Consider the following 20,144-nt stretch of genomic DNA (forward strand, 5'->3'; position numbering starts at 1 on the left):
GTTTGTAAAAATAATATATTTATGTGATTTTGGATCCATTTTGCTTGATCTGTATTTGTATATATTTCTCTAAAAGTTGAATACATTATAAAGGAGGAAAGCTGAAAAAAAGAAAACAAAATAAAACTTATAGCTAATTAGCAACAGATATACGTCATAAAATAAGTTGTAAAACTGACTTCAAATGGGTTCAATCGCTAAAACCATCACAAATAACATCGACTGCAAACGTCACAAGACAGGTTACGAATCGTCGCAAACTTTAATTACACATTTCGTCGCAACATGTATAAGGCAAATTTATGACATAAATTTGTTGCAAACTCACTTCCGTTAATATAGAAACAGTTCAAAGGTATTAATTTGTGATTAAAATTGCTTGATTCAAATGCAAATCCATCAATTATTCGTTAGTTATACATATCATATCAAATTCGCTAAAGTTATGGGAAAAAAAAATATTTGTTTTCTTATTTTTCCATCAGCAAATTCGTGTCTAGCTAGTTCACTGTCCACATGGCCAATTTGCTAATCATACACAAACAGCTCAATATGAATACCCTGTTGGGTTTCTATAGGATTTAACAAACTTAGTTAACCGATTAACTAGTTATAATATATGCGGAAACGTGATAGACAAACTAAACATATGTATCCATGTGTTTATATATGTATATGTTCATGAATAACCTAGTTTATTCATGTTATAAGATTACCAATAATCTATTTACTAGAAACCCGAAGCAAGGATCAAATGATACGGAAAAGCTAAACTATCAAGCTAGTAAACACTTACATTCTTAACCCTTTAAGAGTTTAGTAGATGGTTGAAGAAGATGATGATGTGAATGTTAGACTTTCAAAGGAAAACCCTCAAACGGAATGTACCCCGAGCCTTCAACACACACCGAGCTATGCTAGGAAGCTTGAACACGAAAAACCCGAGACCCGAGCCTTTCTTTTTCTTTTGGCCGTAAAACAAGAAAGAAAGAAAGGAAGAAGTTGTATATGTTTTTTTGTTACTTGAAAGTGTATTAATAATGTTATATTTTGATCATCATATCTTTTCATTATACATCAACATACACCCATGATATTAGGTAAATATGATCATGTATGTATTACCAAATATATGACATGATGTGATCAAGACTATGGGGTGTGGGGCCCACCCAAAACCGGCCCCAATTATGTCCTTTTTTTTTTTTTTTTTTTTTTTTTTTTTTTTTTTTTTATATTTTATATTTTATAAAATATATAAACACCCCATCTTTTATAAACCATTTTATAAAAGAATACATAGTTAAATAATTATTCCAATAATAATTATTTGAATAAATAAATTAACCAATTAATTTATTTAACACTTTCAAGTAAATATTCAGAAACCCGATTTTCTGAATGTATCGTGTTCTGTATTTGTTTTATAGATCTTATCTTAACAAATATATAATTGGTGTGTGTCTAACTCGTTATTGGGTATGACCCGACTTGGATCAAACACGGCTAGCCGCATTAACCTAATTATGTGTCTCGGGCATATGGTATTCCAACAATCTCCCACTTGCACGTGACTCATAAGAAGTTAATGCTAATGGTGAATACCGCCTAACAACAGGTCACCACCCCTAGTGTGTTTGACTAAGTGCCATTCAATAACATCATCCCCTTCAAGTCCATACTTGATATGACATAGGTAAGTCTTATCACTACATCCCTTTGTTGCTAGATGTCCTGTCAAATCGAAGAGACACAGATTGATCATTCTCTCATTGATTTAACTTAACAGGCCTTAGACATCTAAACTCTCAACACATAAGAGGAACAAATCCCATCTTGACTGCATACATCCTTGTTGACATCTCGTATGATATCTGAGCTCTTTCTTTTTACGTCATCGTGTTACCGAAAAACAAAGAAGAGAGTCAAGTTATCAGACTTGATGAAAAGACCAGATCCAATATGCATCTCAGGTCAAAGGACACAATGATACTCGCCTTTACTCAAGGATTACTTATGATCAGTTGCACTAACTCTATGCAGTGATCCTTGAGAGCGGATCATGTCCAATATTTGTATCCCACAAATATCTATGAACCTTGGTGGCAAACCTATGCCTTATATTCATCACATGAATATCAACCAATCCGGGTTCATAATAGTCTTACCTTCATACTTGTTCCCACAAGCATGATCGACTACGGACGTTTAGAACAACATAAGTCATTCATGGATTAAACATGCAAATATAGAACATAACTCATTGAATAATTAAACATAATTAATTTTCATGAGATACCCATTACATTCGTTCTTTTACAAACACTAAATACAGATTAAATCCACTCACTAGAATACCGAAGTCCTAATGCACAAACATGACCCTCATGCTTTGGCCTATCGAGGAGCTTCGTGAGTGGGTCCGCAATATTTTGATCGGTATGAACTTTATGAATACATATCTTTCTCTTTTCAACTTCATCCCTTATGTAGTTGAATCTGCGCTCAATGTGCCTCGTTTTCTGATGAGCACGAGGCTCCTTGATCTGTGCAATAGTACCCTCATTGTCACAGAATATCTCTAGGGGCTCCTGAATGGTAGAGATAATCCCTAGATCCATGATGAACTTTTTCATCCATGCAGCCTCTTGGGCTGCCATTGAAGCGGCGATGTACTCAGATTCTGTAGTGGATAACGCGACAACATCCTGCTTCGAACTCTTCCAAGAGACAGCGCCTCCATTCAAAATGAAGACATATCCCGACTGTGATCGAGAATCATCTCGGTCAGTTTGGAAACTCGCATCCACGTAACCCTTTACGACGAGTTCCTCCTCACCAGACCCATATATTAAAAACATATCCTTAGTCCTTCTAAGGTATTTTAATATATTCTTGACAGCCATCCAATGACTGTCACCTGGGTTGTGCTGGTATCTACTCGTTATGCTTAAAGCATACGAGACGTCCGGTCTGGTGCACATCATTGCATACATAATAGATCCTATTGCCGAAGCATAAGGAACATGCTTCATCCTATCCTGCTCTTCCTTAGAGCTAGGACTTTGGGATGAGCTCAACACGGTTCCTCTAGGAATAGGTACCAAACCTTTCTTAGAGTTTTCCATCCTGAACCTTTTCAGGATTTTATCAATGTACGCACTTTGATTGAGTCCGATCAATTTCCTTTGTCTATCCCTATAGACCTTTATTCCCAAGATATATGTCGCTTCTCCAAGATCCTTAATTGAGAAACGACTACTTAACCACGCTTTAACGTTTTCCATACTTGGTATATCATTTCCAAATAAAAGTATATCATCGACATACAAAATAAGGAAAATGATTATACTCCCACTAGCCCATTTATACACACACGCCTCATCACCGTTTTGGACGAAACCAAACGCTTTGATTTCTTCATTAAAACGATGATTCCACATCCGTGATGCTTGTTTCAACCCATAGATTGATTTCTTTAACTTACAAACTTTATCAGGATTAGATGGATCGACAAAACCTTCAGGCTGAACCATATGGACATCTTCCTCAAGATATCCATTTAGAAAAGCGGTTTTGACATCCATTTGCCATATCTCATAATCAAAATGAGCTGCAATGGCAAATAATATCCTGATCGACTTAAGCATCGCGACCGGCGAGAAGGTTTCATCATAATCAATCCCTTGAGTTTGCGTGAAACCTTTTGCTACAAGTCGTGCTTTGTAAGTATCTAAATTTCCATGCATATCGGTCTTCCTTTTGAAGACCCACTTACATCCAACCAGTTTGGAGTTAAGTGGACGATCAACCAATTCCCAAACTTGGTTATCGTGCATGGATTGCATCTCGGCGCTCATGGCTTCAAGCCACTTGTCACAATCAGATTGTGACATAGCATCTTTGTAGGAGATCGGTTCATCCGAATCGACCAAGTAACAATCATCCACAAGAAATCCATATTTCTTGGGAGGTCGACTAATCCTATTAGATCTGCGAGCAACGTGTGTATGATCAACCATTTGATCATCTTCAACATCCTCGTGTTGAAAGCTAGTTTCGACCAACTGTGTATCATCCAGTGATTCTTGAACCTCTTCAAGTTCCACTCTCTTTTCACTAGGTCCTTCCATAAGGAACCTAGTTTCTAAGAAGTATCCTTTGCGTGAAACAAACACCTTTTGTTCACTAGGATCATAGAATATATATCCTATATCATCCTTTGGGTATCCTATGAAGATACACCTGATGGATCGAGCCTCAAGCTTATTTGGGGTGTCACGTTTAACATAAACTATGCATCCCCATACCCTTAAATATGAAAAGGATGGAACCTTTCCATGCCACACTTCATAGGGTATTCGATCCACCTTTTTGGTCGGGGCCATATTCAAAATACGAGCCGCTGTGAGTAGCGCATATCCCCAAAATGATGGCGGTAGTGAGCTTCGTGCCATCATTGATCGAACCATGTCCAACAGTGTTCGATTCCTCCTTTCGGATACTCCGTTATGTTGAGGAGTTCCAGGAGGAGTGAGCTGTGAAATAATCCCACAATCTCTAAGATGACTTTGAAAAGCTTCACTTAGGTATTCGCCTCCTCTATCGGAGCGGAGTACCTTGATTGTTCGGTCGAGCTGATTTTGTACTTCATTTTGAAATTCTTTGAACATTTCAAAGGCTTCATGTTTGTGTTTCATTAGATAAACATACCCATATCGACTAAAATCGTCGGTAAAGGTAATGAAGTACCTTTCACTATTCCTACTAGTTGGCTTGAAAGGTCCGCATACATCCGTATGTATGATACCTAACAAATCCTTAGCCCTTTCATTTGTACCTTTGAAAGGCTCTTTGGTCATCTTGCCTTGAATACAAGATTCACACTCATCAAACGAACCTAACTCGTTTGTTTTCAAAAGACCTTTCTTTTGGAGAGTATTTATACGATTCTTGTTTATGTGTCCAAGGCGACAATGCCAAATGTAGGAATCACTCAAATCCTTTTTGAGTCTTTTAGTAGAAGTTTGATATAATGAGCTATTTGAGGTATTATCATGAACCAATTCATAAATACCGTTGTTTGGTACAGCTTTAAAATAAAAGATACCATTAGATGATACATGCATTTCTGATCTTACAAATTTAAAGTCAAAATTACATTGTCTAAGAAGGTGCACAGAAATAATGTTCCTAGTCAAACTAGGAGCATACAAAACATTTCTCAAAACAACTTCCAAACCACTTGGAAGCGATAAAGTGAAGTCTCCTCTAGCGACCACGTGCACCCTTGCACCGTTGCCCATGAAAAGATTCACTTCGCCCTTCTTTAAGTCTTCATTCTTTTTGAACCCCTGCAACCAATTGCAAATATGAGTTCCACATCCGGTATCCAATACCCATGTGTTAGAAGAAATAAGATTTAGCTCAACATTAATCATAAAGACATTACCCGAGGTATGCGCCGCATTCCTCTTGTCTTTTAGCTCTTTTAGGTAGACCGGGCAATTGCGTTTCCAGTGTCCGGTCTCCCCACAACCAAAACAAGGATCATCCTTATGACCCCTCGGTTCCATAACCTTTTGTTTCTTTGCCATAACCGGTGATTTGCCCTTACCCTTAAGATGCATAGGAGGACCCTTTCTTTTGGCTACCTTAGCCTTAAGATTGGGTTGAGATCGATTCTTGGATCTACCTTCATTGATCGCAAACATGGGTAAAACCCTTTTGCCCATGCTCGCCTCGGCTGTTTTAAGCATTGAGTGAAGTTCTCCAATGGTTTTGTCCCACCCGTTCATGTTATAATTTAACACGAATGTGTCGAACTTTTTCGACAAAGAGTTAAGGATCAAATCCGTTGCTAACTCTTTTGAGATGGGACAATTGAGCTTGGCGAGGCGATCAATGTAACTTTTCATCTTAAGTACATAAGTTGAAACTGGTTGATTATCATCCATTCTACATGCATGCAAGGCTCGAACCGTTTCGAACCTTTCAACTCTTGATTGCTTAAGGAACATTTCCTTAAGTTGAGTAATCATGTCGTACGCATTATGGTTTTCGAAATCCTTTTGGATTTCGGGAACCATAGTCGCCAACATGAGGCATGACACTTGAATGGAATCTTCCGTGAGTTTGACCCAATTCATATATTCGACCTCACTACCCTCTTCCGGTTCTTCGGGGATAGGAGTTTCCAAAACATGATATAATTTTTCTTGTTTTAGAACTATCCTTAAATTTCGGAACCAATCCGAAAAGTTATTGTGGTTAAGACGGTCTTTAGCGAGAATAGATCGGAGAGAGACATTTTGGACGTTAGGGATTATGTTGTCGTCGACGTGTGCGGCCATCTGCAGAATTTTAATTAAGTTCATTTTAGTGTTTTACCTTTTTAATTATTAATACCCTTTTATATATATACCAAATATAATTAATAATTAAAATCTAGAATCCAACGATAAACCCGACTCCGGTTAGGTGACCTTTTTCCCATTGTCGATTTATCAAGGTAGTTATTCATAACAATTGCAAACCCTTTTGCAACTTCTAGAGTTTATGGGACCGGTTCGAAATCATATTTCGTGTCGGCATGTTTATCCCATCAACACCTATTAGACCCCATGTTTGGGTGACCCTCTTCACATGGTTCTAATTTAAGTCGTCCTACTTGTATCAACTTGTAATATTAACATACAAACGGTTAGGTGACCTTTTTCCCATTTATATGCCAATATTACCTTAACATATTAATTTACTCTACGCGGTTAGGTGACCTTTTTCCCACTAAGAGCTTACTAATATGTTAAGCGTTATACAAAAGGATGGTGTTTAACTTATTATCCTTAATTTTAAAAGGGTTTTTTTAGTTTTAATAATTCTAGTTGTAAAATTTTAAATCATGTACTAACATGCATTTAGTAACATGATATTTTGAAACCATTTTCAAAATTCTAATTTATAATAAAACCATTTTATTATGGGCGTGAGACGGCTAGTTAATAAATCCATTTTATTAAACTATGTGTCACGTAATTACCGATAATTATTAGAACCCGTTTTATGCTTTGTTAATTAATTCTATGTGACGAAGTTGATATCCTAATATCTAACAACCACACAATCAAACAATCAATTAATTAACAAGCATACACAATTATACTAGACACGAGCCACTAAATTAGACCACACTTGTTAGCCGAAACAAGTGTGTGTCTTAGGTCCAATCCTAAGGGACACATGACACATGGATGTTGTAGCTCCCACTCGATCCCGCATCCAAATGCTTCGAGCATCTTCTTCAACCCCGTTGTGATCCACTGGGCTTGAACTTGGGCCTTAGCTTCCATAAGCTTCCATTTGGGCTCAATTGGTGGGCTTAGGTCCTTTTGGGCTTGAATCCCTTAATGGGCTTGTGAGACCCATTATCACCATACCCGGCCCAATTAGGCCCAAACTTCCAATTTTGCAATCTTCTTTATTTTACAAAACAAATGTCCTAATACATTTTTCTATAAAATAAAGATATTACAAATAACCTATTTATTACATACCCATATGAATAAATAATTACAAAATTACAAAATTGCCCCTAATTAATTATTACAAACCGAAACTTGAATAATTAACTACAATCACAACATCAACCACAAACAAACATCCACTTGGTCTACGGCTCGGTCTAGTTTTAACAAACATAACCCGTTATGTTTTAGGAACCCGTTCCAAAACCCCTTGACTTTATCGGGCCTAGCCCAACCCAATTTGGGCTTGACCCAATAACATGATTATGGGCTTCGGCCCACATGTGCAAAACACATGGGCTTCGGCCCAATTAAAAAGCTCACGGGCTTCGGCCCATTTAACCAAAAATGGGCTTCGGCCCATATAGCTTTTTCCTTTTTAAGTCCGGTTAGCCCAATAACCATATCCAAGTGGGCTTCGGCCCAAAATCACCCGATTTGGGCTTCGGCCCATATACTCGGTTTTATTTTTTTTTATTTTTTATTTTTTTTTTTTGAACAAAGCCAAAAACAATAACAAGATTAAATACAAAGAAAATTCATGCATGTTAATTTTTTTGTATAAAATCTTTCAAGGGGAAAAAATAAAACCGAGAACCCGAAGCTTAGTTTCCCGTATCCCGGCTCTTGATGCCATTTGTTGGGATTCTTTGGAATTTATAAATTTAGTTAACCATTTAACTAATCACAATTAAGGCGGAAGCGTGATATTTACAAACTAAACATATGTATCCATGTGTTTATATATGTATATGTTCATGAATAACCTAGTTTATTCATGTTATAAGATTACCAATAATCTATTTACTAGAAACCCGAAGCAAGGATCAAATGATACGGAAAAGCTAAACTATCAAGCTAGTAAACACTTACATTCTTAACCCTTTAAGAGTTTAGTAGATGGTTGAAGAAGATGATGATGTGAATGTTAGACTTTCAAAGGAAAACCCTCAAACGGAATGTACCCCGAGCCTTCAACACACACCGAGCTATGCTAGGAAGCTTGAACACGAAAAACCCGAGACCCGAGCCTTTCTTTTTCTTTTGGCCGTAAAACAAGAAAGAAAGAAAGGAAGAAGTTGTATATGTTTTTTTGTTACTTGAAAGTGTATTAATAATGTTATATTTTGATCATCATATCTTTTCATTATACATCAACATACACCCATGATATTAGGTAAATATGATCATGTATGTATTACCAAATATATGACATGATGTGATCAAGACTATGGGGTGTGGGGCCCACCCAAAACCGGCCCCAATTATGTCCTTTTTTTTTTTTTTTTTTTTTTTTTTTTTTTTTTTATTTTATATTTTATATTTTATAAAATATATAAACACCCCATCTTTTATAAACCATTTTATAAAAGAATACATAGTTAAATAATTATTCCAATAATAATTATTTGAATAAATAAATTAACCAATTAATTTATTTAACACTTTCAAGTAAATATTCAGAAACCCGATTTTCTGAATGTATCGTGTTCTGTATTTGTTTTATAGATCTTATCTTAACAAATATATAATTGGTGTGTGTCTAACTCGTTATTGGGTATGACCCGACTTGGATCAAACACGGCTAGCCGCATTAACCTAATTATGTGTCTCGGGCATATGGTATTCCAACATACCCTCCTGATCCAAGGGATTGTTTTATATATCTCTCCTAAATTGAATACTTGCAATAATAGGTAGAGTTAGTAAGATATATCGGATGCATTAACTTCTAACACAAGTTGGGCATGATCACCCCACATGGACCATCAATATTAAAAAGAAAAAATAAACTCCCAGCATGCATCACATTCGGAGGAAGCAACATATCATAATTCATGATACATATATATTTTGGTGCTTTTTATAGTGTACAATATCAGTGACGAAGTTTGGACGAAACGCGAAACGGGACTCCCCCCCCCCCCCCCCCATATCTATTGTAATCTCTAAACCGGAAACAGTTTAAGTAATTTGAAAAATCGGTTTGAAACCGAACCGCAACACCATTTGGTTCGATACAATTTGATTTTCTGAGTTATTTCATTCAGATAGCACATATATCCCTATATTTTCAATCAAATATTGTTCCTTTTGACTACATAAACTTGATTAGCTATCTTATTCTTTTTAAGTAATTTTGAAGCTAATTAAGTTGAATTCAAAATTAATACTCATTAGAATTTTCTAAATTAGCGTGGAAAAGAAATCAAGGAAGAAAGTGTTTGCGTGATAATTGGAAGAAATTAAATAATTGATTACCACATGATCACACAAAAAGTATAATAATATTGGAACCAAGTATATATCTGATATCAAATAATGATTTATTTATCAAACATTTAAAGAGCATATATAATGAATTTAGAATCTTCATGATCATGATCATGATCTATATCACAACCTTCTGTAATGTACTAAACTATTAATTAATTTAACTATAAACATAGTGTTAATTATTAAAATTCATCTTCAAATCATTATACATTACTCAAACTAAAAGTCTTGGCGTGATCACCAAGTGAAGATTTGGGGATTAATTAATTACCAAACCCATGTTAGGGTTCACATGAGACAATCCTCACAACGCAACCAACAAATTGTCAAATCATTCCCATTTGGGCATTTATACTATAAATACAAGCATCAAATATCATAGGCATTATAACAACTCGCACACCGATTTCTGAATGGGTATCATTCGATTCCCTTGCTTAAATGGCAATGCAAAAAGATTTAGCAAACTGCAGTCAACTTGCAAAGAGAATCAATCCCAAGTACCAAAAGGTTATTTTCCGGTTTATGTTGGAGAGAAACATAAGACACGATACGTTGTTCCATTATCACTATTGGAGCATCCGTTGTTTCAAAGCTTGTTACGCAAGTCGGAGGAGGAGTTTGGATTCAAACATCCAATGGGAGGTGTAACCATTACGTGCCCTGAAGATGACTTCATCAACATCACCTCGAGATTGCTCATTTCGTCATCATAGCAAGGGAAAACGATTATGGGTCGAAAGTTTTATTGGTGCAAATAATTATTTATAAATCATGTAAGAATCCCCTTGTAGCAAAGTGCATGCTATTTGGATAAATCTTGTAAAGAGAGATGTGATCTTATATTTTTGAAGTAGATTACACTTGAGTTTTTGATTTATTTTATTAATATATGTCATTAAACTCTTGTCTCCAACAAGAATCAAGATTAATTGATTTTGTGTTTACCGGTCATCAATCTATTAAGGAGTTTGTATATAATGTCTGCTAGTTGTACAGCTTGGTGTCTATTAGGTGGGTGTCTTGGAGAACCTATGGTGTCAAACAATGTAGGTGTTGATTTGGCCCTCCTGTTTTGGATTGGTTATAATAAATCTATTGCTATTAAAAATAATAAAATTAAAATTTTTTTAAACTTTGGATCTCTTTATATAAATGGTAATGTTCAACTATATAAAGAAAACCACTCAAACTAATTTTTTCAAATGTTTTAAAATTGTTATGATCTATACCCACATGAAAAAAAAATTATATTGCTTTTTGAATATCATGGAGGCGAATAAACATTACACCTTTATTTTTTCATTTTAATATTTTTATGATTAAAATTATTAGTGATCTTTTGTTGTTTGGGATATTTTCCAGTTTTTTTCCTTTACGTCACCAACGAGGTTTCGTACGAATTTATGTTAGTTAATATGGTTGAAGTCCATTATTACGTCTCCAAATGTAAAATATCAATTGATTTGCAAGCTCTGGTGGCTGATCAACGCTATTAATCTATAATATATATGCATGATAAGGATCCAAAGAGAACCCTTTACAAATAGAGAATTTTAAGAACTATTTTAGATCATTAAAAAAAACCTCTAAAAATATTTAAAAATTTATAAAACAAAAGAAACAAAAATTTTAAAAATAAAAAAAAAACAAAATTCTTATTTTTCATTCCAGTTTCATAAAAAATAATAATAATTCGTATTATATTTATACGCATGTATATAATTTTATTTAAATCTCTAGTTACGTAATGTACACGTATATATATTATCATTTACCTTAAATTATACATATATGCATAAAAGAATATGTGTACAAATATGTATATATTATACATATATGTATAATTTAGCTAAATCGTTTGTAGTCTCTTTCATGATGCTTGGCTATCCAATTATTGCTTTTGATTTTATGTGAAGATCGTACAACTTCTCTGAACTCACGTAGGTTAAATGATAACACAATATACATATTTGTATGTAAGATTTTTTTTTTTAAATATGAATCATTGATGAAACTAAAGAAATAACTTATTTAAGTTTATTATTTTTGTCCTCTAAAGTTAGTTAAACTCAGTATATTAAGGTTGGACTCGAGCAAATATCTTCAATTTAGACACGACTCTTATGTAGACTCGAGGCTTAAACGATGCCATTTCGAATAGTTTCTTTTTTTTATAATCAAAATATATAAAAATTGTAATAAGCAAGATAGTGATTACATCAAAACAGAAGATAAGCGAACAACGAGCTGCGCCGCTACCCTCTTATGAATTGGGAAACCAAATCTTTCGCGTGTAATTGAATCACTTTTGCTTTCTTCTTTAATCTCCGATCACTGGTGCCATCACGACACCACATCATGGTGCATATGTTGGTTCTCATATTTCTTGTGTTTACACTAGTCAACCTATCTATAACAAAGCATAAAATAATAAAAGAAAAGGTGAATAAATAAAATAAGTGAATTTTATTTCACATTGGTGGATGAAAGAAAATGAAATATTTCCACCTTGGTATAAATAAGAATGTAAGTTTTTGTCCCACGTCACTAGATTACAAAACTTGTAAGGTCTATAAAAAAGAGAGCTTATATGATAATATTCTTGTATGACAAGACACACCCAGTAGTCCTAGAGGAGGATGCAAAGCACCCGACGCGCACGGGAAGTGTGATGTAGCGCTTTGATGTCGCACTTCGTACGCTCGTATCGCCGCGGGCCGCTTAAGGGCCGCCGTAGTAATTTTGTGGAAAATTAATATTTTTAAATATCCTTCCATCGCGCTACGCGACGGATTTAGATTAGTCTCGTCGCGATACGCGATGACGCGTGAGTTATCTAGAAATTATTACGGCTGTCGCGATACACGACAGACCTTTAAGTAACCCATCGCAATACGCGATGTGGAGGTTACACAGACGAGACACATTGTCTGCCACGTGGCATAGCTAAGGCTGACTTGGTGGAGCTATAGGTCTAGTCACAATACGCGATGGCCTTATTATAGGTCCATCGTGATACGCGACCCTGAAATCAGCTATAAAAGGGAAGGAAATCAGCCTTCATTTTCTCGTCCCAAATCTGCTCTCTCTCTCTCTCTCTCACTTTTTCTTATATTTAGAAGTTGTTATAATACCTGAGTAGTCGTAACAATACCTTATCCAATCGAAAGAAGCTTTTATACGCGAATCCAAAGGCTCTGCCTGAACAAGCTACGGCATTGTACCATCATGTAAAGTTTCTAGTCTTGTGATTATCGTTATGATTATTGTGACATTTGTCAATTTCGGGTTATTTTATACTTGTATTCTTAATGTAAACCCGACCCGTTTTGTATCCCGAACCTTTCGATATTATCAAAATGATGAATTTTGTGTTATATATTTGTTTTATAGTTGTCGGATCTAAAAAAACACTCTTTTCGGTTCTTAAAAGGCCCCGAAAACGCTCAAAACGAACTCCAGGGACTAAAACTACCAAAATGAAGACTAGAAAGACCCATTTGTAGTTTGTGCTTTCTTGGGTCTATAACCAACCCATTTTCATGAAACACCCTTTATGAAAGACCCATTCAACTTACCCTATATATACACACCCATCTTCTTCATTTGTGCTTGCTCATTTCCTCATTTCTCTCTCAAATTCTTGAATTCTAAGGTTGTTCTTCATAGTTTGACTCTCAAGGTCAAACTAAGCTAATCTTTCATTTTAACTAACTTCTCGATACTTAAAGCTTGATGTTACAACATATATATAATATACACTCCTTGTTTACCTTCGGTCTTTCATTTCTCCGGTCTCGGCCGGTTGAAATGTCGGGCTAGTAAGGCAAGGTTACATGGAGGACTTTGTAGTCCTTATTTATATATTTAACAAATCTAACCATATAACTTATTATACTTGCTTAACTTCTGCATATTTTAGTTTATTGTTCATATTTTTCAAGTTCCATGGTATTGGGTATGTGGTGACTAGCCTCGGTTTCACCCCGAGTTGAGAACCGAACCAAAAATCGAACTTTCGTTTAAAAACTTTATTGTTAACTTTTTGAATGTAAAACTTGAGTATTATTATTTATAAGTTATTTTACAAGTTCCATGGTAATTGGGTATGTGGTAACCATCCTCGGTCTTATTCCGAGTCAAGGACCGAACCAAAAACCGAACTAAGCCGAGTTCACTCGCTTAAGACACACAACTGTGTTTTTAGCCACCAAAACTCATATTTTTCTTCAAGATTATATTTTAAATCAATTTTAGTTAATTTATAAACATACTTGGCATGTCGGTAACCAACTTGATCTTATAACAAGTTCGGACCGATAAAGTCTTATACTCGCTTGACGAACGTTAAGGTTCTTCACAATAGAACTGCATACTTGGTTAACTATATTTTGATTTTATTGAGTTATCTCATAACATTTATTATTTTGGGAAGTTAACTTTGAGCTTGGTCAATTATCAAGTCTCGAACCGACAAACTCGAACACTCGTTTAAACCTCGTTTTGGTATTCTTATAACCAAGGGTTTTGCAATATTGCATTTTAACCCACATTATTATTTAACATAGGTTGAGTAAAAAAAGGAAAAAAAACTAATGAATAGAATACCGATGCCCGGTTTCGAGTAAACTTATTTTACAAAACTCGTTTCTTTAATTTCTCAAATATTTACATTTTAAATCCTAAACTTTATTTATTTACTTTATTTGTCATGTATTTTATTTTAAACCCTTCCAAGACTACCTACTAACACAAGATCCGTTTAATATAGGTCTTGCTCGTTAAACCGATCTCTCCGATTATTCACAACACTATCTTTCAAGTTATTTGTTAATGTGAGTACTTTTTCATCCCCCATTTTTCATATTTCATTTTGGGAGTGACATTGCATACTTATTCAAATTCAAATGATTTATACTTGAGTCTTAAACCACAACACTTATTGTATATGTTTACTTAAATAAATGCTCGATTTGGTGTTATATGCTTTACATGATTATGTGCAAATTCTTGAATGCTAAGGCGGGTAGCCTCTTGAATGCTAAGGCGGGTAGCCTCATCAAAGTATGATCATACGTTAATTCCGAGTATATATGGTATCCCCATATAGAAAGGTGTCGTCAATGTATTCTTATTGACGATTTCATTATTGTCATCAATGTATTCTTATTGACGGTTCGTCAATGTATTCTTATTGACGGTTTTGTTATCTAAATTGTTGCTATTATTTATTGTTTTCATATACTAGTTGTGGATTTCATACTATATACTTACTGTTCAAAACTATGAAAATTGCTCACCGACCTTTGTGTTGACAAACTCTATTTTATGCAATGTTACAGGTTTGATGTTAGCTTGATTGGATTACTTGAAGAAACTTATCATCTTGGCTTTAGGATATTAGAAAATGAAAGAACAAGTTATTTGTTTATCTATCTATTTGGCATTTTGTATGAACAATTGTTGTGTTATTTATGATGATATGGATTTAAATGAGTTGTTTAAATATTGTAACTTTATAGTGTCGTTGTGCAATGAGCAATCATGTCGCGCCTTGACATTTCCGCCTTCATTGGTCGGGGTGTGACAGATTGGTGTCAGAGCCATCGACTATAGGATAGGTGGTTAGATGTAACAGGCTAGTATAGTTTATGCTCTAGGGTTCTTATACGTGTGCTCATACGTGTTTACCCTACTTGATTGTTTATTGCATTTATTTAATTATTTATAAACTTGTTTAAAAATCTATCTCATCATAAATGTACACATACACACACTTTCAATAGTATTCAAAAGTATTTTCACCTTAAAACAAAACATTAGCTTTTATATTGTGTTTTATGGATCACAAGCTTAACTTGGATCTTGTTGTTTACAATCTCCTTAAAGCTAGGTTCTATAATTTGTTTTGTGATGACCGTAGGGAACGAAACACTTTATTCGATCATTTGACAAAAAGATTCCAAGAATCGAAGGTGATTTACTTACCTGGGATGATTGGGTTTAGTGTTGGTTTCTAGGTCAAGCAACTCGAGTTATATGAGCCGACACTTTAAGTTGTTGAATGCGAGTGTTCCGGTCGCCTCCTTATTTTTAGTGTTGAAAACATAAAAGCCACGGTGATACGTGGACAAGTGTTTTTAACATCTCGTTGTATCTCCATTTTATTGTATGTTATTATCATGATTTAAGTCAACAACATGAAAGACGCGGTGATACATGCACATGTTCGACTCCATATATATTACTTTTACGTAAGTTTTTATTGCCGGGATATCAAATCATGGTGGTTCATGTACGATTTTCCCAACTATATATATGTTTACAAGAAATTTTGTTATTTTTTTTTTCGGAACATCAAATCATGATGGTTCATGTACGATTTTTTCGATTGTATACAAATTTCAACACTTCAAAACGTCCAAATTTTAAATTCTCGAAACTTTGAAACATATACTTATATATACGTTTTTATCATTTGGTTTATGTATAAACTTTATTTCTACTAACATTCTCATCCTCATGACACTAGGATTCACGTAAAAAAATGGTTACATACATCTTCTATTTTAAACTTAATGCCCTCAAACTCACTACAATTCTTTATAATTTTTAGAATGCCTCCGCTACGACGCCACTACCGCAAGGACTCCAAACGCAAGATGGCCGCTTTAGTAGCCGAACAAGTCGCCGCTGTGATTCCCGAACTCCTAACTCACTTGCAAGCAAACCAACCTCCACCGTTTGTAGCACCCGTTGTTGCACCCATTGAACCCAAACCCGCTCCCTACTTGTACAAACAATTTACCGGTGCTAACCCAACCAAATTCCTTAGTACGAACTGTGCGACTACCTTGTCGCAATGGTTTGAAAAGATGGAAAGTGTGTTCCGACACAACAAGTGCCCCGAAGCGAAGAAAACTAATTTCGCTTCGAGCATGTTTGAGGAAACCGCTCTTACATGGTGGGGTAGTGTTATGCATCTCCAAGGGGCGGAAATCGCAATGGCTCTCCCATGGATCGAGTTTAAAGAACTTATGATGAAGAAGTTCTGCCCAAAACACGAGCTCCAAAAGCTCGAAGCCGAGTTTTGGGAACTTAAGCAAGAAAGCGGTGATAACGCGCCTACTCACTCCGTTTTCACGAGTTGAGCACTCTTGTTACTCACTTGGTCACCCCAGCTCGAACGCAAAATTGACAAATAAATCGGGGGTTTGCCCATGCTAATCTGTGACTCGGTAATGAGTAGTAAACCGGCAAACCTTGAAGACGCTATTACGCTAGCCGGAGCCCTCTCCGAAAACCATGTCAAGGCGGGTACACTTTCAATCAAGAAAAAGTGTGACAAGAGTAAACCCGAACCAACCCCTCAAATCAAAGTTGATCCACTGATGTGTGTCTAATAACCCTATAAATATGAACCTCACAACTAAGCTTTAATATTAAAACGAAAATCCTAAAACCACACACAACCGGCAAGTGTACCGATCGCAAGTAGTATAGACTTAGGAAGTCCGAGTATCGAACACGTGAACACGTCAGAACGTTAAAGATCACTAACCCGAGACAAGACCTACCTCAAAATAATATTATATTGATTTTTGTTTTCTTTTAACTTAACTGAACTAACTGGAGTAACTAACAAAACTTACCAAAAATAGAAAACTTAACGGAAAACTAACTGTGTTAACTTAGGATGGAGAAAACGTCTACCTATGTCTGAATCAAATTGTAGGTCTAACAAGCTAATGGATTGAATGATATATAGACACCGGTCCCTAAATATGACACGACTAAGGATCGCTCGGGCTCACTGGATTACCTCTCGGTCTCACACAACAAACCCTAACTACTCAAAATCGGCTAAAACGACCAAACCGGGAAACAATTGCTAACGTGTTCTAATGCTAGATCACCTCTCGGTCTCACCAACACTCGACCCTAATGGTAATGAATACTACACAACCAAGGATAGAGGAACAATTCAACTTAAACCAAAATAGATCAACTAGTCGCTCAAATACCTAAACCTGACAAGAAATGAACTCGCTCTCGTGCAATCCCTATTCTAGCATGCAAAGGCAATGAGACGACCCTACTTCCTATCACCTCTCGGTCTCAAGAAAGATGTTTAACCGCTGTACTTTAATCACAAATTCACGCAACAAAACCCTACGGTGGTACCTACCGCAAACAAACCCTAAACACAAAGTCTAGAATCAAACAATGCACCGATCAATCAATACAAAACTAATCAATCAACACACGGGGTTTATGCAATGAATCACTAAAATTTCCAACCACTAAACACAACCTATTTCATGTCTAAATCAAACTTTACAATAGCAATTCAAGTCCATTAATCAAACAATCCATTAAACTCATCAAAACTCAACAATTTTCATCTTCCCTAGGTAGAACTAACAAGATTAGCCAAGCATAACTTTTGGACAGCAGCTAATGATCAAATAAAACATCATAAAACTCCTACTAATCATCTCAAATATCATTCAACAATCAACAATACTCATAAACAATTCAATCTATCAATCAATTGCAAAAACTAGTAAACAATTGAACAAGATAGTCAAAGTAATGAACAATGTGAAAAAATGAAGGATATATGATGAATTCCCGGCCGTTCCTTGCTGTGTAAACTGATGTCGAACCTTCCCGAGGCTAGATTCTTGTGTATTCTTCCTTCCCTAGCCGTCACACGATCAAACCCTAGCCGAACAACACTTTTTTTTCTTTTCTTTTCTTCCTGCTGCTGCTGTTGTTGCTGCTGTGCTGCTGTTGGCTGCTGTTGTGCTGCTGTTGATGCTGTTAAATCCGATCAGCAGCCCTCTTTAGGCTCATTAGGGTTTTATTTTTTTATATAATATAATATAATATAATATAATATGGTCTTGGGCCTCCATGATGCATACGGGTCGGGCCTTGAGCTTTGTTTTGAACTTGTATGCGTAAAAGGCTCGTAGAATGCTCGAAAAGTCTCGGTTTTCTTCTTTCTTTCACCCAAAACCTACAAGATTAATAAATGTATGTAAAACCTATCTAAAACGAGTAAAAACACATAAAATATAATATATTACGTAGATAAAAGGTGCGGAAAATACGTGTGTTTTACAACACATCATCCACCTCCTCAAGCCATAAATTACTCCAACTGATCCCACCAAGCCAAAAAGAAATTCAAGCCCAATCACCGAAACTATGCTGTCACCCATCCACAACAAACCTAACAACAATCTCAAGCTCCTCCAAACCGAAAACCCTACACCGGTCCTCATCCATTATGCAACAAATGTCAATTTCACCATCCCTCAAACATGACTTGTCGCCATTGCACCATTTGCAACTGTTATGGTCACTTCAATACCACATGTCGAAACACACCTCGTGGACATCCCGCTCCACCAAGAAACAACCCGCAAAACCCACAACAACCCAGAACTTGCTATAATTGTGGAGACCCTAAACATTTCCGCAACAATTGTCCCCGACTCGTTTACGCAAACCAAGCCCAAGCCGTAACCGTGCCTTATTACCAAACCCAAGCTTACCAAGTCCAAACCTACCAACCTCAAATCCCACAACTAAATGCACCTTTCATCCAACCAATTCAAGCCATCCAAGCACCTCCTCCTCCACCCCAAGCACCACAAGGAAATCCCGGTAACCAAGGGCGTGCTTTCATGATAAACGCCAATCAAGCTTAAGTCGCAAACGACGTTGTGAATGGTATGTTTCTAGTGAACGAACATTTGGCTTCAATTTTATTTGACAATGGTGCCGATAGGAGTTTTATTTTATTAAAATTTGAGTCTATACTTGCCGTACCTCGCACTAAACTCTCTAGACCTTTTTCCGTCGAAGTCGCCAACGGAAATTCCATCACAATCAACTCGGTCATTCGTGATTGTATTCTCACTCTTTGTAAGCGAAAATTTTCGATCGATCTTATCCCGATGCAAATGGGAAGTTTCGATGTCATAGTAGGCATGGATTGGTTATCTTTGCACCGTGCCGAAGTCGTTTGTTACGATAAAATCATTCGAATCCCTCTTGTAAACGGTAAAACACTCAAGGTCCACGGCAACACTACTCCTGAAAGGCTCAACCTTATGTCATACTCAAAATACCAAAAATATTTGTGCCAAATGTATGTTCCGTTCCTAGCTCAAGTGGTGGTTAAAGACTTTAAGGAAAGAAAAATCCAAGACATCTCCATCGTCTGTGACTTCGTCGATGTCTTTCTTGAAGACGTCACCGGTCCTCCACCCATTCGCCCGGTAGAATTCCGAATCGATCTTGTGCCCGGAGCAATGCCTGTAGCCA

The 20,144-nt window shown here is 36.0% G+C and overlaps 1 protein-coding gene across 1 annotated transcript; it reads left to right on the forward strand.

Annotated features, from left to right (window-relative positions):
* The first annotated feature begins 7,406 nt into the window (after window positions 1-7,406).
* On the forward strand, window positions 7,407-10,516 carry LOC143547424 (auxin-responsive protein SAUR21-like). Its single transcript, XM_077038854.1, has 2 exons — window positions 7,407-7,414; window positions 10,264-10,516. Exons 1-2 carry the CDS (start codon window positions 7,407-7,409, stop codon window positions 10,514-10,516), a joined length of 261 nt encoding a protein of 86 aa, XP_076894969.1.
* Window positions 10,517-20,144: the final 9,628 nt, after the last annotated feature.

The sequence above is a fragment of the Bidens hawaiensis genome, unplaced genomic scaffold (assembly GCF_021521415.1).
Source record: "Bidens hawaiensis isolate Kalapana, Puna unplaced genomic scaffold, B.hawaiensis_p1.1 tig00014716_1, whole genome shotgun sequence".
Lineage (NCBI taxonomy): Eukaryota > Viridiplantae > Streptophyta > Magnoliopsida > Asterales > Asteraceae > Bidens > Bidens hawaiensis.